At 44.9% G+C, this 25,357-nt stretch overlaps 1 protein-coding gene across 4 annotated transcripts in view; it reads left to right on the top strand.

Annotated features, from left to right (window-relative positions):
- Positions 1-25,357, top strand: part of il1rapl2 (interleukin 1 receptor accessory protein-like 2) — a 290,457-nt gene that overhangs the window by 241,676 nt on the left and 23,424 nt on the right. For all 4 annotated transcript variants that reach the window (XM_076048011.1, XM_076048010.1, XM_076048013.1 and 1 more), the window contains exon 7: positions 6,415-6,489. In XM_076048011.1, coding sequence (XP_075904126.1) covers positions 6,415-6,489 — 75 coding nt within the window. The remainder of the gene's footprint in view (positions 1-6,414; positions 6,490-25,357) is intronic.

Here is a 25,357-nt window from a genome sequence, read left to right as displayed (position 1 = left end):
AGGCTTGCAATGAAGTCAATCGATCTCTCACGCCGCACTCGCCAAGCGCCGTGTGTTCGGTGTTCAGGGCCTCGTCCCACTCCAGAGGGTTGCTCTTGTATCAGAGCAGAAGATCACTTGAATCTATGGACCAGGTTGGTCTGTCTATATTCAAGGACCGGTCTTCAAAGTGTGAGGGAAAACGTGGCGAATTAAATGATACGTTTGTATAAAAACAAATATAAGTTACGTCACTACAATGTTGAATCAACGCAAGCCCTAAGATTGTTCTTGTTGCACGAGACTGGACCGCATAGGCAGAAGACTGCAGGGTACAAACCTCTTGCCACTTGTCAGTAGGAACAGATGAAAGCAATCTGATTATTTTCCAAAATAAAACATCTTTCAAAAATGCTAATCAATGTGGTCTGGTAGCAAACTGCATTAATTCTCTGAAACAATTCAATCACAGTGACCAAAAAGTGACTTTCTGTGAGTTTCTTTAGACGTGGAAATTACAGTTCTATCATTCTGACGACAGCTGGGCTCTGAACAACTTTTATTAAGATAATATAAACACTAATAAAGTATGCTGCCATGAAAGTATAAGCAATTAAGCAATCAGCATTTGACTAGCAGTTTTTGTATGGGTTTTGTGAAGAAAACTGACCATAACTGACATGGTGCATTAGAGCAATGAGCAACAAGTTTAGAGATTTTGAATATTTTTCACAACAAAGTGCCTGTGGAAATGTTTGGTTTTAATGGCTAAATTCAGTTCCAGTGACTTTCTATTCCTACGAGGGGCAGCCAACACCTAAACTTGGGCATGCTGAGTGACAGCGGGTAGGAGACTAACAGGACTTCAAATGATCCTAATACATGGCTGGAAATATCAATCTACATATGCATAAGAAGGAACACATTTGAAAAACATTCCCAAGAAAGTTTGAAAGCCATAAAAGCAAGTCTGTAAGGACAGTATTGTGTCTAACCAAGATTGTAATCAAAACATTTATCTGTGACCTTTGCTGATGAGGTTTGCTCTGTTCTGCTCTATTCTGGTCATGTTAAACTGCCAGATGATGTCTGGGAAAAAAAACCACTGAAGTGTGAATGGATCTCCACTCTTGTTTTTTCCACATAGTGTGACATCTCTAATTAGCATTGTTGGTATACTGTATGTACCTTCATCTCAGTGCTCTCAGCGCCACTGAATACTGGGATGAGGCACCAATGATCACATCCCCCAAAGGCCCCGGCGTGGCGTTCTGAATGGATGTCTTCCCCGCGCCAAAAAGACGCCTGTACGTCGGCCTGTTGTCAAGCTCGCCGACTTCCAGCGGCTCATTTTGAGAATAATCAGAGCACAGAGATGAATGTGCAATCTGTGACACTCCTTCAAAGGCACGCGTGAGAACATGCACAAATGTGCACGTTCGCACACCCACAGGATCGTATTTGCATATCTGTCGGTACATTTTGCACAGCCGCGTTCACGCCGCAGCTCGGAACATATATCGTCATAAACACACACATGCGCCATTTCCCAAAGATACAGTGCGACCGTGTGTATGTGGGACACAATGTACGATTTCTAAGCAACTGAGCCCGCACACTCAAACACAACATTTTTAAAGATTTACAAAATTTAGCAGCGGTAGCAACAAAGCGTCAACTCCGAGGTTAGCCCAGCTTTGAAGAAAAGTGTTTTGGTGTGTTGAATAACACCAAAGTGTATCTTCTTCTGTTTCTCCAACCATTTAAGTGCAAAAGCGCGACGCCGCGGTGAGAGAATTCAGACGCTGAGTGTCAGCAGGACTCCGGGTCCACGTCCAAATGTATCAGGGCTCAGCGTTAATGTCTCCAGCTTCTGTGCTACTCCAGACATTTCTCATTTCCACAAAAAGGTCACATCGATTTGATGTAGTGAGTAAAGTGCCTGATTATGCACGCTGAAAAGCAAAAATATATTTCTCTCCCCCTGCAGGTGTTTTTTTGAGAGCAACAGGCCAAACCATACATACAACAACACAAGACTTTCTCCATAAAAATGAAGCTGGTTCCTCAGGGAGCCTCGGAAAACATTCAGGGTCTTGATAAAGTTGCTCATTTGGACCATTGCTGGTGCTCCATTGCAAGCCAAAAACAAAGTTGTATTTCTCAAATAAGACTCAATAGTTCAGTCGTCATCCAGCACAGAAAGCCAACAAGCAAGCAGGCTGTGAGTTCCATTCCCAGGTCAGCGTGTGTGGATTCTGGATGTTTTCCTTGTGTGGGTGTATGTGGGTTCTGTGTTCTTCTCCCAGTCCAAAGACATGCAAATCTAGCAGGCAACTCTAAATTTTGAGTGAGGATGGTTGTTTGTATCGGCATGGCCTGGCCATAAACTATTGGTAGGCGTATCATTCCAAAAATCAACAATATTGATACCAATGTTGGTATGTTTTTCAATCGGTACTGGTGCAATGTGATTGACTTATGGTATTTGTCCCGATATTGCATTTCACCAGCCAGCCTCAATGCAAGAGAATCAATGCTTTAAATGGGTGAATGGATGAATTATTAGTCATTCCTTCAACTTTTAGGTCCTTGTGTTTTGAAAAGCGTGACATTTCAGACATGGGCAATTTGCTGAGAAAATGGCATCTTTCTGACAAGTGCTCTTACAAATGTTAACAAATGTCCACAAGTCGTATCCTTCCAAAGAACAATTTGCTGTGTTGTGAATGTTATTTTCATTGCTTTTCAAAATGAAACTCAGAGAAAAAGGTCACGTTCATTTTGACAACCGTTGGGTCGAGGACTGCAGAGCAACTGCGGTCGTTAGAAAAATGGCATTCCAGCCATCTGAAGTTCTCATCATCACCGAATGTCTGATTAAACTCGTGCACGTGTGTGCTGAAACTTCACACGGAGAGCCTCGGAGGAGCGGAATTAATGCCCAAATCTGCTCCATCTAATGTCGGTCTGTCTGCGTGAGAGCGAATGTGCGTGAATAGGGCCCGCTCGGTAAATGGGGGAAAAGGTCAAACCTAATTTGAAACTCAAATAGTGTGATGCAACAACTCGGCAATGACACGATTGTTGCCCAGGGCCCTTTTAATATGGTGTCGGTGTTTACTTTGTCTGGTCATTGCTGGCGGGACGGATGTGAATTACGTCAGGTCGGCATTGCGGAGCGTTGACTGTTAAACCATCAGGCGGCCGAGTCGTCTTTCTTCTCGGGCTGCTTGACTGGCCGGGTTCATTTGGGTTTTATCGATGTTTACGCGGTTTGAAAGCGAAATCCGTGAGAGCTCCAAGACCTTGACCGGCGGTGTCGCATCGTGTAACGAAAAGCATTGAGCTGAAAGATTAAGGCTGTAATTCCCCTTGTATACTTTAACGGGCTGCCTTCACTCCCTTGGCCGTGTCCATATGCGGAGTTGCATTGTCAATGTTCTCTTGCACCTCTGACACGTCTCCATTCCAGCCGCCGTAAACACATCACGAAGCCTCCGTTAAAATTGTTGCCCAGTCAGTGCAGTTTTCAGTATTAGTCGGAGCTTGTTGTCTCAGTGTGTGTGGTCGGCCAAACTCACCTCTCGCCTAAATGGGACCCTGCGCTTCTCATTTCAAGCTCTATTAGCTTTATGCGGGTCCAGCCTGAACTCAAACGGAGCACAAGGGCCCCGTGACTTTGCTTTCCCACTTGCATTTGCTTTGCCTGTATTTTTGTAACTCACACCACTCTTATGATTTCTCTTCAATTTATTCAACGTGTGTGTTTCTCCATTCCTTCTAAAGTGTGCTTTCATGTCTTCCCAGACCACTTTCCAACATGTTTGTCAAAGTTTTCTTTTAAACTCCTGCTTTTTGTGTGTTTGCTTTCAAAAAACCTTCTTCCGGACACAAAGCTGGCACATAAAGGGCCACTTCAACGGAATAATAAAGGAGCGTCATTTTCATCTTTTCACGGAATGCTTGATACATTTGAACGCATGTTTTCTCATGCCGTGCGCTCAAAGTGAACAGAGAGCCCATCATCGGCCCGGATTCACCAAAGTCTTTTTTGCCACGTTCAATATTCTGAATTGTTCACAGCATTAACACATCACACAAACACTTAAAAAAAAAAAAACTCTCTTTTGATTTAATTGCATTCATACAGTCAACGCAACTTTTTGTTTTGATGTGAAAACAGGTGCCATGGCACATGCAGGTTCAACGTCCTACCATGTATTTTAAATGCATAGAATTAGCGGTCCTTAGAAGAAGAAGAAGCTGAGTAAAGCTGGGCCATGAAGGAATTATAGAATCCCCCCCCCCCCCCCTGCCCCTCCCCCGTCCCCCCGACATAATATTGGTACCCAGAAGGAGGACATGTCCAGACAAAAGAGGGCGTAGAGTCACCCTAGATGTGCGTCAAGGGCCATTATCCTGCTGAAACATCCAGTTCTGACCTGGATGCAACAGTGCATGTGCAGACGGGAGCACGTGGGTTCGGGCGGGTGACGGTACGACAGGAAATTGCACATGGAGAGTGAGTCTTCAAGTGCTTTTCCTCCACCACTTTTTTTATGCGCCGTTAATGTCGGCGAAATGGTGGATTTTTAAATAAAATGATAACAGACATTTACAAAGCACTGAGTCACTTCATCACGTCGGGCGAAGCCCCCGCTGTGCCCCCGTCTCCACTTTGATGCGGTCGCGTTCAAGGACTCCCGGTGACGGCGGCCGGCTGCCCTCCAGTGAAAGTGGCACTAAAGCGAGCTTAAAGGCATAAAAACATCTCTCTCCATTTGATGTGAAGTGCAGCTTAAAAACACATTTTCCATCAACACATGCTTTGATGGACGGAAAAATGAGTCGGCTGTCGGGAAGTAAAAGGGATGTGGAGGGGTGGGGATGGTAGGAGTAGAGGACAGAGGCTGGGAGGAGTCGGTCTGGGTGAAGGGTTGCCTCATTAATCTCAAACAGGTGCAGTGATCCCTTCAGAATGCTAATGAAACTATCAGTCTTATCGGGGAAATGGAGGGAACAGTGGGGGGCGTGGTGTGTGGGTGTGTGTGTGTGTGGGGGGCAGGGGAGGTTAGTGGGGGAAAATGCTTAAATGCTCTGATACAGTCGCTGCACCAGATGACGGGTGCTGGTGTGCCAGGCTAAATGGTGAATATGCTGATGACGCATGAGTGTGAACATGTGAAACACGTTTGGGTCCCATTGCGAATGGATACGGGAGAGGGTTTGTTCCGTATTTCTGAGTGGTCTTGAACGTAATCTACGTAGCTACAGGCAATACTGTGGTGCATCCCATTCACAGCAGCTGCGTGCTGGCTACGTAGTTTGCTCGTTCCTTTTAGATTTATTTTTTTTAATCCCTCCATCCTGCACTTTATTGATTGTTGTGTAAAAATGTGTTCAATTAAAAGATTTCAATACAATTTAAACATTATTTCTAATGTCTATCGGTAACAAAGCAGTTCACACTTTGTTATAGATGCATTGGGGAAAATTTCAGAGTTACAGTCAAGAGTAACGCAGCTGCTCTGCAGGGTTAATTTTACCATGACAGTGTGATGGGAAAAGCTAATTAGCACCTGTCAAGTACGATGCTAATGGGAATTTGGTAATTACAAGGTACTTGGTCGCAAAAGCAACGTATTCAACAAAATGAGAAGACGCCGCTAAAATAAAAGACATCAGAGAAGCCGACGCAAATTAACCTTCAAATTAAGTTTCAGGGAACCGCCAGCACGCCGCGCGACACTTCCTGCGCTCAGTCTTTGGAGTCCAACAAAGTGAAATTAAGAGGCACTGAAAGAGTTCCTGCTCTCTCTGTCATGCTCACGCTGTTTGGTAAAGGCAACAGAATTCAACTCCATCTGTGAGGCTGAACTGATCACGCACGCAGGAAGCCATTCAGTGGGGTGAAGCCTCTGTATTTCTTTGGCTGTGTGACGGAGCAGATCAATCAGGAGAGGTCAGAGGTCGACGCTTTATCTGGTGCTGTATAGTCGAGAGTCACGACCGCACTTCCACGATTGTGGACTCACTTTTCAGACCTGCTGGCAGTTGTGGAGCCGTTGCCGGCCTTGCACTCTTAACCCGCTGTGATTTTGATGTAACTTTCTGAAATGCTGGTACGTTGGGTGAAGTGATGCCACAATGGCCCCAAGAAACACATTACGTAGAAAATATCAATTTGATTGTGCAAAGCACTTTGAGAAGCCTTTGGATGTGATTTTCTTGCTTCCAAAGTAAGAGTTGATTGGTTGATTATCTGGATTTCTGAAACAGGTTTCTGTTTTCAACCTGAAAATTTTCAGTGAAGTGAGAGTTCTTGACCTCTCCCTTGAAAACCAGTGGGCAATGATGAACAGATTATATGTATTTGTGAATACCAAGGCCATTCCCTGATATTTCTCTGTTTTCTGCCTCTCTCTCCCTCAGCTCTGCAGACCACTCAGCCACCGAAGGTGCTCTTCCCCCCAGAGAGACAAGACACGGTGATAGAGCTCACACCTGGTAAGGAGCCGAGAGCTACTCCCTTTTTCCTCCTTCTCAGCTTAAAGTGGCGATCCTTCAGGTCCTCATTTTAACTATGTCGCCGCTCCGCTCGGGTGCGAAGTGCTTGCTCTTGCTCGGCCCCCATAATGGGGAGCAATGACGCCTGGAGCCCTCGGGGGGCCTCCAGCACACGGACCCCTTTGGCGTGAGCGTCCGCTCACGCCAAAGGGGAGGCAGTCAAGCTCGAGCGGCCACTGCAGTCTTAATTTGAAGCGGACGTGAAGGAATTTCTCTGCGGTCAGCGTGACGGCAGAATTGGCTGTGGATCTGGTGAAGAAAGCGTGCTAATCAGCTAGCGGAGCTGCACTATATATTGAAAATGTGTCATTTCTATGTCCGTATGCAAGAATTGCTTGAACTGTCTCGAAGGTTATGTGTGTAATATTTGGAGACGTTGAAGAAGAAACAGCGACATCGAGTGGTTATACTTAAGATTGCAGCCTCTTTCACTTCCCTCCCCCCTCCTGAGCTTGCCTTACCTGGATACCTTGTCCACCTTCTTCTTCGTTGGCTTATTTGACGGAGCAAGCAGTTCTCCTGATTACGAAACACGCCGTCAGGCGGGCTGGGTCGTCTACAATCCAGCATGTACACACACATGTATTCAGTATATACAGTATGTATATATATATATATATGTATATATATATATATATATGTATATATATACATATATATATATATATATATATATATATACATATATATATATATCTATACATTTTTTTATATATACATATACATATATATGTATATATATATATATATATATATATATATATATATATATATATATATATATATATATGTATATACATATATATATATCCTGCAGTTTTATCGCTGGAGGCTGCAAGCACACAGAGGAAAGGAAAGACGGACAATGTTTGTTGTGAGTCGGCCCAATCTGCCCGTCTCAGACATTTTGCTGCTTCACGCAGATCCCTCCCCTCACTCAAGGTTCAATTCTTGCCTCTCCTCTCTACTTTCCCATTTCTCGTCTGTCAAAAATCCCACCATTGGGCAGCCAAGTGGATTGAGGCCCGGTGAAATTATGTCTGCCACCTTGTTGGTTGTCAAACTGACTCATTTGTGTGTGTGTGTGTGTGTGTGTGTGTGTGTGTGTGTGTGTGTGTGTGTGTGTGTGTGTGTGTGTGTGTGTGTGTGTGTGTGTGTGTGTGTCGTACAGGCAGGTTAGTCGACCTTGTTCATCAAACCAAATCAGACTCCAGGATTTAATCAAACCTTTACATTTGAAATAATGTTATATTAGCTGGTTCACTTTTTGACTGACAGACTCCTGTGACATCCGTGCATGTCTGTTTGTCTGGATTAAGTTCATTAAGTTCTTTGGATAATTTCAGAACAAAGCAGATTGTGTGATTGCAATGGGCCTCTGGAGGCAGTTTAATTAAGAGCGTTTTATAGATCCATATCCTGCATTTGGAGTCTCATTCTTTATTGTTAATAGTGTCGAGAATTTTTTACATACTACTACTCCTCTTTGAGGGCGTTAACATCTTTTCATAATTTAAATTGATTTCTTGATCGAACGAGGGAGCCGTGGTGTAATGGACTCCACTCTCCGACTGAGAACATGATGGGATTTATTTTCAATTTTCTCACAAAAGCCAGAGAGAGGCTTATGTGATGTAATTTTCTCTTTTCAAAAAAGAACCTTTGGTTTTAGATTTTGCGGATGTTTTTATTTTGACCCATTTGTCACCGAGCTGTAAACGGTTCATTCAGGACGCTTGCTTCCACATCTTGGTCGGCAGGGGATTTTGACGGAGTTGTGACGTGACAAATACGAGAGATCTTGTAGGTTCGAACCCCAGCTGGGTCAAAAGCTATGAAACTGGGACCCTTTGAATTCCTGCTTGACACGCAGCATCAAAGCATCAGGTCAATGCAGAGATGAATGTCACAGTCCGGGAACAATAAAGTGCATTTCTCCTTTCTTTCATTGTGTTAAACTGAATAAGTTGGCGTCATAGAAAGCCCTTTAGTGTTGAAGGAAAGGTTAAAGTCCCACTGAGTGTTGACCCGTCACCTCCAACCAAAACCCACCCAAAATGCTGAGTCCCAAGCAAGGAGGCAAGGTACCATTTTTATCGTCTTTGCTATGACCCGTTCAGGGATTAAACCTACAACCTCCCAGTCTCAGTTTATCACTGGGCCGCTGAGCTGGTAAATCCCCATATGTCTGCGTCATCTCCGTTTCTCTCTCTTCAGTAATTAGGAGTGACTCGCGTGCTCCGTCGAGCTCACTCTTTGTGCCAGATGCCCACACAGGACTTTGCCTCAGCGCTGCCTTATCTGCTGTAGAAGGACTGGCGTGGGGAGGAGGGGGACATTTTCAAATCCAGCCTTTTTACTTTGATCAGCTTTCATTGGCTGATTGTCCAGATTGAGGACACACCGTGTTTGGCACCTTGCACCGACCGTGTGGATGTGACTTAAAGGTCCAGGGTGTAAAATTATTAAGGAAGCCGGCCTGACAGTGTTTCATATTCATATTTTTGTGTAAGTGTGTAATATTTGGAGATTTTTAGAAGAAACAGCGACATCAAGTGGTTACATTTTAGATTGCAGAGCTCTTTCGCTCACCCTTCCTCTCCCAAGCGTGCCAGTGAGCTACAGTGGCCTTCTTCTTTGTTGGTTTATTTGAGGATGCGAGCGCTCACCCTATTTTATAAGTGGGCTGGATTGTCCACACCAGGCTTCCTTAGAAATATGGCGGTGGAAGATGGCGACTAACTGGGAGTTTGACCCTTGACCTTTGTATATTCTTATATATATTTATATAAGAACCGTTCTTAGTGTAGGAAAACCAAATTGCTTTTGTTGTACTGCAAGTATGCACTTATATTATTGTATTTATGGGCAGCATATTAACTGATATGATATTATCTTTCATGTCTAATGGCCTTATTAAGTGCTCAGTATCAGTGTCAGTGAATACTGAAATGCAAGCACTCATACACTAATGGTTCTGTGGAAAAGTGGCACGGGTGCATCCCAAGCTTTTACCGATGTAAAAATCATAAATCAAGTCAAATCTCAAACACTGGACCTTTAAGCACCGCTAGTGGGAGCCGGGCCAGCAGAGTGACCGGACTGCAGTATTCCAATCGCAGAATTAAAAATTTCCTTTGCGTTTGCTTGTGCGCTCAGCGGCGAGTTGTGCCGTGTTGTGCTGTGTTGTGCCGTGCGCTCACTCCGCCCGCTCGCTCGGCTGACTCGGGCGCCAGCTGTGTAGGTGGCCGCGTTTGCGCGTTGAAGTTAATACGTGCACGCTTCCGTGAGTCTGGGCCGTGGGGCGGCCTCTCTGACAGCGTTTGCACTGAGGGCTGAAAACGTGTCGGCGTTTGTGGCGTGACGCGTCCGTGTCTGTGCGCCGCGTGCTTCCGTTAACTCCAGATTGATGTAGCAACAAAATAGGCCCCGAGGACTCGGCACACTGATTGCAGCAGGGACACCTTTTAATGGGCACTGCAGCCCAACACACACACACACACACACACAAACAAACCCACCTAGAGCAATAAAGGATGCTCACATGCACACACACACGCACACACACACAGACTCACAGTGAGAGTCACAGTGTGACCCCGCAGTACATTTTTAATTATCTTCTTGTTTTAACCCGAGGCTGATTTACATCGCAGCCACAGTGATGTTCCTCATTTCCCTCTTTTCTTTCTCTCTCCTCTGCTTTTCTTTCTCTCCCTCCATTCCTCAGCCCTCTGCTGCTTCCTTCTTCTTTTAAAAAAAAAATAAAATCTCAGATATTTTTCCGCCTCGTTCTGCTCAAGCTCGGCGCATCGTTTCGCCTTGGCCTCGGTTTTCTCATTATTTGGGCGCTCGTTGGGTTACAAACACGATTCATTATGCCCAAAGTCATTACCTGGTGTGGGTCTACCGGCAGCGGTCAGACTATATGAGTCATAATTAAAGGCTGATTTATGGTATTGGTTTAAAATTCTAACTCTGCGGGAAAAACAAACGGCTCCCGGGGAGTGTTTGTTTATTCTTCTTATCTAATTAGAACAGCGCTGTGTAGATTTTCCACACTAATAAAATCATTCAAATGATTTGCTGACTTGTAACCAGTGTCAAAACTAAAGACAGTTTTTTTTTTTTTTTTGCCCTTTTTTGAATTTATTTTTTATTTTTATTTTTTAAATGTATGTGTGTAATGAATTGGGCATCTCCGTCTTTCCGTCAAAATCACATCTGGTTCCATCTGGTTATCTGGTTGCAGCACATCTGGTTCAGTAAAATCAATACAACTGATGATGTGAATTAATTTTCTAGAAGTACATTTTATGGTTGAGCCCTTGTGACTTCGGACCCTTTGTGGCCCTCAGGGTCGAAGAGTTGAGGTCAAAGCAAGACCTCCTTACCCCCTCTTGATCCAAAAAGTAAATTAATTCATTAATAATTAATCCCGATCAGATCAGAACAGATTTGGCTGACACGGTGGCTGACTTGGCGACAGGACAGGAAGTGACACGTATTATTTTATTTTTTTCAGCATTTTATTTCCTGTTCACCCAAGTCTGATTTTTTTTTTCTTTGTATGTTAAATAGGGGCCCCCTCTCATCTGAGGCTTTTTTTAGTTCAGAACTGAAAAAACCCAGACGACTGAGGAGACGATCGGATCAGATCAAAATCTTCCAAATGGAAAAGTTTACATCAGTATTTTTATTTTCATGCCGATCCCGGCTTTAGTGCGATTATTTGTGTTCGTATAAACACAAGCGGTTCCCATCAATTCATTTTGTGTAGGAATTTGATCAAAACACAATAAGCCGACATTTTTCACAAGCTAGAAACGAACCAACAAAGTTGTCGTGCGGTGTCGTGTGCCGTTTAGTGTTAACCCTCAGCCACTTGCATTGCTGTTGCTATCGGACCCAAATGACAGGAGGCGGCCACGTTGAAACCTCGGCTCGTCTCGCCTTCTACTGGGAAGCCCATCTCGTCTGACTCCATCTACACACTGACTCTCCTTGTCATGTCAGTCGGCGTTAGCGCGGGCAACACTGCCAGCGTTCCCCATTAATTGCCTCGTCGGTGGCAGCCCACCACAGTCTCATTTGTCACACGGCAGTTTGCAGTGTTACCATGCATTCATTTATTTGTGGCGACCTGCCACAAATAAATTATCGCCTGCTGCAAATTGACTTTCCGTCGCCGGCGTCGGCCATTAACCCTCCCCGGAGCGTTGGGCAACATTTCTATCATGTTCTGGATCTGTTGGCCCCATTGGTTGGTTGTTGTTGTGGGTTATTTTACAACCGTTTAATTAATTTTCTAAATGTTTAACGTGCCGCAGCACGACATAGCGACAAAGCAACTGCAGTTTCCAATGTACCGCACGACGACCAGCAAACTGCTTCTTCTGCGATGTGTTTCACATTTAGATTTTCAGCTTCTTTTTTGACGTTGCTCCTCTTGGAACAATTAAGTGAAGACAAATTTGCCTTTCTCTGCTACTGCAGGCTGTCTGCCTGTCACTGCCTGGAGAAATGCAAGAAAAAAAAGAAGAAATAAACAATCACCATCGGCTGGATACTGTCTGCAGTAGATTATTGTGCTCGTAAAGTCGGGCCGATGCCAGAATGATCTGACAGCTTGCAAACTAAGCTGCGGCAAAGCCGCTTCTGGTTGGCCACCACTTCCAGCACAGCCTCCTTTGTTTTTGCTTGAACACGGGGCGAGAGCTAAGGTTGCGTCAGGTGAAACTTTGCGGCGGCAGAAGAAGTTGCTTTTGTCCTCGGGCATCATTCTTGTCAACATGACCGCCGTAAAAAGGCCCATTGATTAGATACTGGCAGTGTTGTTTCACGAGAACGATAAAAGAAAAGGGGCCAAAACCTGCGAGCTGCTTCTGGCAGGCGAACTTGAGGTTTTCATTCGAGGTCACGCCAGCTTTGTTTAGTGTGTTTGAGCTCAGCAGCCGCGTGTGGAAGCCACCAGTGTGGCTCATGTTGCGATACCGCGATACTTGCTCTGGATTTTGGAATCAATCCAAGGTGCAAATCAGAATGCGATTAATCACGGTTAACTTTGGAAAGTCGGACTCTTAATCGCAATTGAAAAATGAATCATTTGACAGCCTGACTCGAAATACGATATCCAAACACAAAATATCTCATTGCACTGATGCGGATCAGTATCAATACCACCACTGGTATTGATATCATCAATATTCACATTGAAACGCCTGTCACAAGTTCATCTGGGCTGGTTTTGCCCGCAGTCACAGGCTGTCTTTTCACTCTGGCATCTTTCAAGCCCCCTCGGAGGGGCTCTGGGCACGAGGGCAGTTGGTTTATTTGGTACAGTGCGATGGCAGCGGTCACGCTTGGCCGCGCACCAAATCAACACGGCGTGTCCTACCTGGTTCATTTGCATGTGAGGTGAACCGGGGCGTCCTCAGAGGTCCTGATTAATCTGCCATCTGCAATCACCGCCACGTGTATCACCAGGTAATTTCCCAGCCGCGGCAGTGCCTCACTTTCAGACTGTATTGTTTGATGGGAGCGACGATATGCAAAGCGATGCGGAGCGGCGAGGACGAAGCGCCAGGAGAAATCTGTGGCTGCTGCTGTGGCTGCTGCTGCGCCGTCGACGTTGCGAACACTTGTTACCTCCTACTTCTTTCGCACTTTCTATTCCCGGCACAGAAGTACGACACTCTGCCAGAAGTGTGGCGCATGCAGAGTGGCGCACACGACCACGTGTGAGCGGGGAGAGCACTGGCGGCAAGTGAAAAACTGACAGACGATGTGTAAAGCGAGTCGAGTCCTGTCCTCTGGTTTGGTCTCAAACCTCTTTGAAATGATCTCTGCAGCATTACATCGCTGGTGCGAGGGCCATCCAGACCAATCAGAGGTGGGGAGCATTTACTGTCAATGTGATTTCCTGAATTAGTGAGCGGAAAAATGAGTTCTGATGCCTTCTAACCAGTCTAACCTCAACCATGTCTTCCCTGTTGTATCCTCACCTTGAAAATTGAAACTACTTTGGCGTTGGATATTTCACTTGGCAGTTCTAAACACCTCGAGGCTGCTGATAGGCTACAAATGAAAACCAGCTTGAAATTAATAAGCCAGGGCTCCGTTCTGGATCGACCTCCGCATTGAAATGGCGTGTTTACAATTTCAATCTGTAAATGTAAACCAGCAATTTGAAAAATATAACTAAGTATCCAGCTTGCACTGATGCCCACAGCTTTTAAGTGTGGAAATGACCTAATAGGCCATTTGTCGCTACAGCTGCCATCTGTGGCCTCGGGAGGGTTTGTGGAAAAAAAGAATTCTGGTTAGCAGTCACCGGACCAAATATCATCAAATGCCAAGTTCCCTTCCATCCATGTTCTACCTTCCTGCCTTTCCAGCTCACTGCCAGTGCTAGTGGAGCCAACATTAAATTAACAGATGATGCAACAGATTCAAGAAAGCGTCATTCATTGATTGAAACAGCAATTAAATGATTACACGTGATATTAAATGTGACATTAATTCACTGGAATACCAAGACGTTTTTTTTTTTTAAAGTACAACTATTTCATGGTCCTGAGTTGCAGAGCTTCATGAATTCAAGTTCATGAGTCACTGCCAGTGGGCGGAGCTAACACTAATCTAGTCGAATCTTGAAACGCCCTGTTTGAAACCAAGAGATGTCTTTCAAAACACGACGGATGGTCATTTTCCCTCTAATTTGAATCAATGAATACACATTCTAGTAATTGTTTAATCTTCATTTATTTATTTCATTTTTAGTGATCCAGAACTTGAAGTTGCCAATTGGCCCTAATTTCCGTGTCTTTGGAGTGTGGAAGGAGGTCCTAGAACCCACACCAAAGCAGCTGGGACAACACGGAGTCTCCACACACAAAGACATCGGTCGGGAATTGAACCTGCAACCCCGAGCAAACAGAACCCGCTTGGCGCCCAAACCGACTTGTCTGACGAAAACATACTTCCAGAAGTTCTGACGTGCACGCTGCAGGGCACAAGGAGAGGTTGGTGGTGAAAGGCAGGCCCAGATAAGAAGGCAGCTTTCTGTCTCCGCCGCTCCCGCCTCCCTTTCTCCGCCTGTCCCTCGTCTCCGGCTTCCCCCATCACATTTATCTCCACGTATCAGCCTCCCTCCGTCTCCGCCAGGTGTCTGCCTCTATCTCGCTTCCCTTCAGTCCGTCTGTCGCCGCCGCCGCTGCCCCCTCCAACTCCAACTGTCCCTTTTGTCTTTCTCCTCCGGCTGATACAGCCTCGCCATTCACGTGGCTCAAAAGTGGCGATGCGTCACGTCATTATTCCCTTTCAAACTGTCAGCGAGCGATAGCGCGAGGTTGGGACGGGCGCTTGATGAATTGGACGCGAGAAAAGGTCTTTATATTTCACATTTTCGTCCGGGGGGGAGACTTGTGCACGGTGGACTCGGGTTGTTAGTTATCCGCGGCTATTTCAGGCCAACGACTGCGGAACAATGGCTCCAGAGTGGCAAATTTTCCCACCAAAAAAAAATTGCATCAAGTTGTGTTAGTGTGCCTGGTTAAGTTTGATTGTCTTTCATGAATCCTGGAACGGCAGCGCTTGAGACAAATTTACAGACTAAGAAGGCCAAATATATATTAAGGAGATGGGAGAACTGTGGCAAACAATATCATTAAGAAAAAATGAATCCAGGAAGGCATTAAAGCATAAATTGACTTTTTTTTTTTAGGATGAAACAATTAATGTTAACTGAGTTATTTTTTAAAAGTTAGGGGTGATGAACAATTCCAAGGAAGATGTGATTGAAGGGCAGAGAGACACAGAGGCACAGCAGGAAAGGTAATTGAAATGGAAAAGGAAGGAAGCATGAAGTTGACAGTGGTTGTCAAGGCAGCAGTTTGTTTCGGCTGTAGCTGGTTGGGAGAGCTGACAAGGTGAACGTCACTTGACAAGTTTATCGGCAAGGTGTCTTCCAAACGAGGAAATCCGAACAGGAAATAATAGTTGTTTGTTGACCTGTATGGTACGGCTTCATCTCGCCATCTGTCAGTCTACCTACCAATCTATTACAACCATCCACGAATAGATACACATACAGGGACAATAGAAAATGCCTATCTATCTATCCATCCATCTATCCATCCATTCAACCAACCCGTAGACTTAAATGCAGTTCTACAGTCTGCGCCGTTCCACTATTTTGTCCAAACAAGGGTAGAAACTGTGGAGATTCAGATGTGAAAAGGATTTTGTGACCAGAGTCCATTTAAGATTCATGGAACATTTTCATTGGGACAATTCCGGCCTGCCAATGAGCAGATGTTGCTGATGGTTGTGGCTTGAATCAGTCATCACACCCCTATTGCTTCATGGTTCTCCCTGCCTCGTCTCCAAGCCATTTAAGCCGGGAAGAAAATTCTCCCAGCGGGTCACTGGCGCAAAATCAAGAGAAAAAAACAAAAATGCTCCTGAGTCAGTCCTGTGCGTGTGTGTGTGTGTGTGTGTGTGTGTGTGCGTCTCTGCATTCGTTCACGGCGCACAGACAGACGGTGTAACAAAGTTACGCTGCGTTCAGACTTTCCTCCGGTGTTGTAATTTTGCAAACTCACGCGCACACAAACGGTGCGTCCCCTCCTCCCCCAGCGCCAGGATAAACAAGCTGCTGTCAGACACGATGAAGGCGGTGGGGGAGGGGCAACGGGACGGACAGGGAAGACTCGGAGAAGACGGAGCGACGAAGGGATTGAGAAAATAATTGCGGGTGAAAGGATGATCGATGCGCGATGAACGGCGATAAAGAGCGGCCTCCGCTCCCGCGCCCGCTCTCGCCTCCATTTGTCATGTGGCGCCGCCATGAATATGCTAATCCAGCTTTTGTTTGCCGCCGTGATGATGGAGGAGGAGGAGGAGGAGGAGGAGGAGGAGGTGGGACTGCCTGGGCGGTGGCAGCGGTGGAGGTAGAAAAGAAGGATAGAATAGAAAGAAGAGGAAGAAGAAGAGCAGGTGAGGGCCGAGTGCTCTACGGGAGGCGACGCCGTCGCCCAAACATCTGTTTCACTCGATCGTCGCCGGCGAAGATAGCGGCGGGCGAGAACAGCAGCGTTCGAGCTGGGAGGGACGGCGGTTGAGACGGCGAGGTCGAAGGCTTGGGACCCTCTTGCGGGACGAAGATCATCGTTTCCTCTCCCCCGCAGCTCCGTGATCCTGAGAAGAGCTGCGTTTTCTCCCAAGGATAAAAAAAAAAAGTCTGTCATTCGTCCCTTGCTTGCTCCACCGGACATCCGCCCTTTGTGATGTCACAGAGGGTGCCGATCCCTGCACAGCAGGTCAGGGTCTAGGTCTCTTCAGCTCCTGTCCATCGACAAGGCCTTATTGCAGCATCGGAACAAACCATCAAAGTATCTCAGCTGCCGTCAGATCATTTCCTAATGGAACGACAGACTTCAGAGCAGTCATGAGTCGATCTGATCTGATCCTCCCTGGAAAGGACTTCATCAGCTGCTCCACTCTGCTGCTCTGATCACTGTGTCTCCAGCGCTGCCCGACGAGTTCGCCCGCTGTCTTCCGTTTCTCCCGCTCGTCTTCCTCCACTCGCCCCCCCCCCCCCCCCCCCCCCTGCCAGATAAGGATCCCGTGAAGGCCAGAATTGGATTTTTATTAGGTCCAAATCCACTTTGAGAGTCCACCTAACCGCCGAGCGCACGTGAGTGTGTAGCAGATTGAATGGGATTAGCGGCAGGAAGGTGACTGAGGTGCAGCGTGTGGCACCTGCAGCTGCCCGAGGGTTCCCGCTTTCACAGAGCCGCCTTCATTCTTCTTCACCATTTCACTGTCAAGAACCAGCGACGCTCTGTTCAGCAAGGAAATGTTCTTTTTTTTTCTTTTGGTAAATCGAGAATCCTCTGCTCGTCGGTGCCTTTGTGGAAAAAAATCATTATTGTTTTGTTTTTGTCCTGATTTGTTAAGTATATTCCTAGATAGGTGTTGATCTTTTACTACTATAGATGGTCACATTGGTGTCATATGAACTGACCAGACTCCAGATGTGACCAGTGCATGACATACACACTGCAGGGCCAGGTGGTCACAGTGCATCTCTGGTTTTTCAATGTTATTTTTAGTGTGAACGGGACAAATTCCAAGGAATCTGAAGTGTGAAAAATATGATTTCTTTAGTGAGTTAAATGTGAAAAGTGCACACGAGCATCTCTGGCCTCCATGTATCTCAGCTCAGCTCAGCTCAGCTCAGCTCAGCTCGGATCAGGGTGATTAAAAAGCAGCGAACAGAGGTTAGCTGCAAGCTAAAATGAGACCAATGTTTTGGCCAAATATTTGCAGACTGGTTTTTATGCAAGATGAAGAAAAAGACATCCTGAGCTGCCGTTTAACACTGAAGTTAAATATCATTTATTCTATGCGACTTCTTCACTATCTTTACACCACTCTTCTTGCATTATCCACTTATGTGTAAACAGCAGTGTCATTATTGATTCAGCGAAGCTCTCTGGGCTTGAAAGAAAAAATAAATCCCCAGATAAAATGTTCCCACTTTTGCCGCAGCTCGGAAGTGAAGTTTCAGCTTTGAACTGGAGCTAATTCTAAATATGCCACTGGGTTGAGGACCAAGAAACCATTTCAATAAAAATGTATTTGGTGTGCGCACTCAGTGATTCTCTGGGGAAAAAGAAAATTCCCTTCTGACGCTGGATTTTCAAGCAAGGATTAGAATTTTACTTATTTATTTATTTATTTATTTTTCTCGCCTGGTTGACCGACAGGGGTGCATTAAACCTGCTTTAAGCACAGCTAGTTTGGCTCAATTCATTAAATCCATACATTAATCTGTTCCGCAAGCAGCTTACATTTCCACGATGGCACCGAGCCCAGCTGAGATGACAAAACCTTCAACTAATTTCCCGAGAGGTAGAAAAGTCACCCGTGGCTGATTTTACATGTCGGCTTTTCTCAGAGAATGCAGTTGTTTCGGAAAATGTAATTCTGTCGAGAAATACACAAATGATGAAGGAAGAAATCAAGCAAACTTTCAAAAAAAAAAAAAAAAAAAAAAACACTCTGGGAATCAACAGCTGAAGAATGTTAAATGATGCAGAATAAGAATGAAGCCATTACAAAGTAGTGGTGTCAAACTTTTTTTTTTTTTTTCATGGAGATTAATCTCTGACTTTCCGCGGTTTAACCCCCGATTAATCGTGTTTTAATTTGCATGTTTAAAATTCTGTTATTTTTCATTTTTAAGTTGATAGATATGTCAAGCAATTCTTAGCAGATTCTTAACTGGGAGCCAAATGAACACAAATTAAACATTTCCTTTTCAATCTTTTGTTTTATTATTCTGTCAAGAAGGGGTGATTCTGTCCCCTCCTCCTCCTCCGTCCAAACATAATGCGCCATTTCCACTGCTCAGTGAATCGGTCTCGTGACCCCGTACGTCAGGTCCACTGACGTGTAAATGACAAACAAGTGTTTCATGACACTTTTGCAATGCACCTATATATGGATACATCTAAGAAAAAGGAAAAAAAAAAAAAGCATCAAAACCTTTTAAGCCATATTTGAGAGGTTTTTCAAAGTTTAGCTTTTTCCATTACCAGTTTCTTAATTGCGATATTTAGGTTTTGCGCAATTCTAGGGGTGATGGAAACGCAGCGACTGAGTGCGAATTCCCACACAGAAACCTCTCTCCATTTAGTTGAACAGCTCTCTTGTTGTGGATAAAAAAATGTGTTTTTAAAGCTCTAGTGGCTGAAACAAGTTTCCAACAATCGCGCTCTAAATATAAACCACCTCCCCTCAGTTTAATTCTGTCTCCCTCTCTGCCCGCTCTTCCAGGCAAACTTCAAGTGTGCGCAACTGCACATTTCAATGTGTGTGCGCATGTGTGTGTGTGTGTGTGTGTGTGTGTGTGATCGGTTTCCCAAGGCATTACTTTTTTCTTTTCTTTTTCCTCCCCTCCCTCCCTCAACATTTTCACACTTGCACACCAACAGCTGTGGTCGTGCAACAAGAGAGGGAGCCCAAGCAGGATCTTGAGTGGGATACTTTGTTTCTCTCACTTTTGAGATGTGTAATGGAGGCTAAGGGGCCTCTTACTCCTCCCACGCTGCCTTGACAATAGAGAAAAAAGCTCTGTGTCTGCAGCCAAGTCGCTGTGTTTCAAATAACATTTAGACAGGAGGGGTTTTTAACTCCTCATGGAAAAAAAAAAACTGGAAGGATCGAATTTATAAAATACAAAATATTTCTAGTCTAATAGCTTCCACGAGGGTGAATCTAAACATTTAATCAAAACTTACTTTCCTTCATGATGCTCTCAAGGTGTTTCCATGACCAGTTTTTTTATTGCCATATTTAGGTTTTGGCCAATTCTAGGAGTAATGCAACCCGCAGCTACTGCCCACTGGCATTCAAAGTTTACAAAAAATAAAAGCGCCATCACTTGCGAAGCCCGCAGCTGCTTAGACAGTGCACGACTGGGGCGGTTTAGGGGTCAGATTTAATTTTCTGCGCAATCCCTCTTCCTCTCTCAGGCATCGGCCCCCGAGCCGAGGCAGAACAGTGGCGGATGCTTTAGGGCCCTCGGGTAAGTAGCTGTCAGTCAGCCGTCAGCCGCCACCCAGTTCTGTCATGAAATCCCCTCAACGCACAGCGCCACCGCCGAGACCAAAACTATTAGCGCTCCTAACCTCGAGTGGGCTCCCTCGCTATTCTTTGCCTCTGTCCTTCATATTTTCCCTCCTCTCCGGATTCGCTATTCAGCTCACCGCCGTGTCCCCGCGGGCCGCCGCTATCTGATCACTCTTATCGTTTTCATCCGGCGCCAAAGTTGCTGATTGAGCCCGGCTGCACTTTAGGCACGAAGTCCTCCTGGAGGTACACACAGGGGACGTATACTGTACACAGTATGTGTGCAGAAGACTGTATCTGTGTCTTTGAGCTTGGTGTGCACAGTGTAAAGTAGGTATTTGTTTTTGTGAGTGTATATTTGAAAGAGACAGTAATGGGGGGGGCACTGCTGTAGCAACATTATTTGCAAACATTTGCAAATAATAGCTCAATCTTTTGCCTGTGTGTTTATTCAGATTTGCTTTGTAACGCGTGTGTGTGTGTGTGTGTGTGTGTGGGGGGGGGGGGGGGTCTGTGCGTGTGTGTTCAGATCTGTGTGTTACATTTGCAGATTTGTTTTCACTTGCAAATTTGAATACAGGAATAAATATTTTTTGTGCACGCACACACACAGATGATACAGCACGCACACCCAAATCTGATTACACACACCTACACAGATTGGGGATAGGCATTGCAAATAATATCGCTGCAGTAGGACCGCCGTAGACAATGCATATTAATGGACATGGGTATAAATACCGATGTAAATATGCTGTTAATAGAACTGCTCATTTACATCCCAAGCCCGTTGGCAGGTCATCCCCAGTAAACAGGCTGCAGATTGAACCAAATGAGCAACGAAGCAAAACCCAGGCGCCCTTTGTCATCGCGTTTTGTTCTGTTTTACTTATTTTGAACCAAAGAAACCTTATTTGTTTATTTGGAAAGTCTTGTTTACTGAATTTGGCTTCCTCATGCATGAAGATATTTGTTATATTGATATGTTTTTTTGTTTTCCCAAACCTTCCCATAACTGCATATTTAAAGGAAAATCGATCTGTTTTGCGTAGTAGTGTTGTAGTCAAGGCCGCACCGACCGAGACCAAGACCAGACCAAGACTTTATATATCAAAGAAAAATAACAACAAAACAGGGGGGGGGGGGGAATGACCAGTTATCTTTTGTAACCCTCCTGTTATGTTTGTTTGTGAGGAACAGCAATGATGTTCCCGGGTCAATTTGATCCGCTACGTAACAGGAGTGTTAAAATCCAGTTTGCTTCTTAATGGAACAGCAACATCTCTTTTCAGCAAGGAAACTATTTTGAACCATTTTCAAAATAAAACAACTTTGCTTCATAATATTAAAAAATAAATTCCCAGAGCGTAAACGGCAGCAGCTGGATTATTTTCCGTTATTATCGTGTCATTACAGTGTTGGCTTGAGTCTTGGTCAAAAATCCCGAGAACAAGACCCTTAAAAAGTGGTCTGGAGACCAAACTTGAGTACTACAACGCTAACGTATCGTGCTTTTGCGGACTGGGTGAAAAATAATCATGTCAAACTTTCCGTATCTGACGTCATGAGCAACGTTTTTCTCATTTTGCCGACATTTGCTCAACGCTCGACCAAGAACAGAAACCAAAAGGAGCGAGCGCAGTCGGTGAGCGACTGAACCTTTCCATCGGGTTTGCCTCTGTGCTTTTGAACAGCGGGCGCACCGTCACCGTAGGTTCATCCAGCTCTGCTGCACATTGTTAGGAGCTGGGGAGGAGCGACAGAGTGGCAGCGGCTGATCGACTCGTCACTGACTTCAGAATCTCCAGTCTCAGGAGATTTTGGGGTTGTTTTTTTTTTTGCTGGGTAGATAACAAGAGTGCTGTGAGTCTCAAACACTCATTAAGGGCGAAAGGTACCGTCTTCAAAGCTAATGCGTCTGTGGAGGCAGCCACCAGTTGGGTTTTGAACGCTTGATTTCTCCTGCTCTGCAACTCTCGACAGAGTTTCTCTTTCTCTGCTCCTTCTCTCAGCAGTCAGACCCGTGGACTGCGTGGCTTCCGGAGGGGTCAGAAGGCCGCACGAGTTCCCAACACATTGCAGGACAAATCTTTTCACGGCATCCCGAGATGAGCAAACGCGATTTTAAAAAGCCGCTTCTTTTCCTGCCGACATTGTAACGAGGGTGGTGGCAGCTCACATTCTGATGAAACACAGTAAAAAAGCAGATCATCTGCAGAGCATCGGCGTATCACACTGGAGATGATGAGCACTTAGATAGCCGTGTTTGTTTATGATACAAATCTAAAAAAAAAAAAAAGAAAAGAAAATGACCAATCAGCCGCCTCACAGAGTTGTTGAAGGCTACTTTCAGTGGGGATATAGAAGGAAGCTGGTGCGCGATGAACTCTCAGCTGGGCGTCTGTCGGTGGTGTTGGATTGAAGACGAGCCCCTCGTGACTGGTCATTTAATTAACCTTGTCGAGAATATCTCCAGTAATCTTCAATCTAATTTAATCTGTTCGTTTAAAACTCCCCCCCTAACGAGGCCAGCCCCCCCGGCCAATCAAGTGTCAGCCGTGGAAACATGAGGAACGTAGTTAATTAGAACTGTCAGGAAATGACCAAATATGGACACCTGACGGGTTGATTTTTCTTTTATTACCTTGCTGAGGTTTATTAATTCTTTAAACTTTTTTTTTGTCTTTGTTTTATGGTTGGGGTGGAGGGGGCAGTGAACACACAAAGTGAGTGGGGGGGGGGGGGGGGGTGCGGCAGGGGGGCATCTGAGGAGAAAAATATTACGTTTATTCGGAATAATCAAATATGTCTCTTTCCAACTGTGTGGCAGCCTCATTTCCTGCTAGACAGGAAATTGAGCCGTAGCGTTTCCATCTCCTATTTATCAAATATTATGCAATTTTTCCAGCATGAATGTATTGTCAAATTATATTGGAGACCTGCACCGGAATCTGAGAGAAACTCATATCTCTGCAAACACGGGATATATGAGTTTGCAGCGGAACAACTGGGGGCAAGAATGATTTACTGTGAAACTAATATTTTAATTATAATTAACATTTTCTTTGGCTGATGGACTTTTAATAATTTACTTTTGATTCAGCTAGTGAATTACAAATTAAACAAAATATGTAAGGATGTGTAATAAATATAATACATTAATACAATAGGAATAAACAATAATAATATAAATACTGAATATATATATATATATATACTGAATTGACTGATTGTGTTGTAGATTGTGCATTTTAATTTCAAGTTAAGATATAATAAATGATCTGACACAATTAGTCTCTTGCCTGGTGAGCTAAAACTTGGTGTCCTGAACAGTAGCAACAGGAAGTGCACGAAAGGCATTCTTGGAAAGGCAACTACTTTGAGTAAAAAGGCAGTTTTCATTTCCTGCAAGTTCACGTCGGATATAAATGTCGCCAGAGCGCCAGAGTGGGTTTTCACAGGCAACGAGCTCGACAAACACAGAAAGTCAAACCAAGACGCAAAGGAAGAAAAATCAAACTGTTTCAAAAACTGTTAGTAATCTCCCAAAACACCGCCGGCAGACGGGAGGAGGACTTTGGCCGAGCGTCATCGACAGCCGAGCCAAAAATAGCAAAACATTCCGAAATAAGACGGTAATCATATGTTTGGAGGCAGGACGTGCGTAAATAGACAAAATGGAGGCGCCAACAGCCTCCCAGGTTACAGCTGAGCTGCGCATCGCTGACGTACGTGCGTGTGTGTGCGTGTGCGTGCACGCGCTTGTGCGAGGGCACCATCTGTGTTGCCATGTGCAGCTGCATTCCCTTGGAGCTCAAGACCCAAAACTCAGCTGTTACCTAGACATTCCCCGTACACCCGTACCTGGTCCACACACACACACACACACACACACACAGCAACTGAAACTGAGCAAAGACTGAATAACAAGCCAGGCAGATGTCTTCCTTGCAGTTCAAGAAGGTTTTGCTTCTCTCTTTTGATGAGGCGATAGTATTTTATTCTTAAACCTCACCAAATTAAACCACCTTACCCAAATAACCAACTCGCTGTGTAAATAAGGGGGTGTCCGGTTTCATTGTATGCGTTTGTTCCACAGAAGAACTCCTGGCAGCGGTGGGATTTCAGGGCGGGGGGGAGGGAGGAGGGGGAGGGGGCAATTCAATTCAATGAGCTTTATTTAACATGAATCCCGGTAATAAGTGGGCCAAGACTTCAAAAGGGGACGAATCACACTTGACACACATATGAAAATATATCATAATCTATAATTCAGAGTCTATTAACTCAGGACCTCTCCTGTCTTATAGACTTGTCAAGTCATCTCATAAGGGGGTCTTTGTGTGGAAGGGACTTTGAGTAGGAATGTGTGTGTATGTGTGTGTGTGTGTGTGTGTGTGTGTGAGAGAGAGAGAGAGAGAGAGAGAGGGACAGTGCAGGATATGTAAATGTAAGGTGTGATTATTAACCTCATTACTGGTTCGCCGGTATGCTTCACCAGATTTGAGTGATTCATGTCCCTCATTAGGTGATGCCCTATTTTTTTTTCACACAATCCTGAATTTTTCATCTGCTCCCTCCATACTTTTCCTGCAGTTCCGGCCTTTTCCACACCTGCTTCCTTAAGCACCACTAGGTGACTGGGAGCAGGTGGTATTTATTTATTTAAATCTGAACATTGTTTATAATAAGCAAACATCACCAGAGTGTGAGGTAGATGGTAAAAATATACATATAGTACGGTGTTGATTATTAATAGGAGCCTATGGAATAGTAAAAGGGCCGAGTATCGATCTTTGTGGCGCTCCATTGAGAAGAACTGCCTCGTCACTGCAGAGAAAGATCTCTGCATTTTCAGGACAGGTTCTTTCATCCACACTTCAAAACTCAGTGGTGGTTGTTGGTAAAAAAAAAAAAAATCTTACTATTGAGCAAACGTTAACAAGTATTTGTATTTTTTTAGAATAATATGATCATGTTTTCCTGGTGTTTTCTACTTACTTATTGCCTGTGTAACCAGTTTGATCGGCCAGCAGTGGCCATTTTAAGCAGAGGCAGCGTGGAAATTGTCAACTGCCCCAAAAGTTAATATGGAGGAGGAATTCTGTGTTACCCTCGTGAAACCTTCCATCAAATCCAACCTGTCACAGCCAGAGGAGGAGAGGCT

This window comes from Nelusetta ayraudi, unplaced genomic scaffold, assembly GCF_046127955.1.
Source record: "Nelusetta ayraudi isolate G7.1 ecotype Tasmania unplaced genomic scaffold, CSIRO-AGI_Nayr_v1 ptg000097l, whole genome shotgun sequence".
Classification (NCBI taxonomy): Eukaryota; Metazoa; Chordata; class Actinopteri; order Tetraodontiformes; family Monacanthidae; genus Nelusetta; species Nelusetta ayraudi.
Note: the sequence above shows the minus strand (reverse complement) of the source record. Positions and strands in the feature narration are given on the sequence as shown.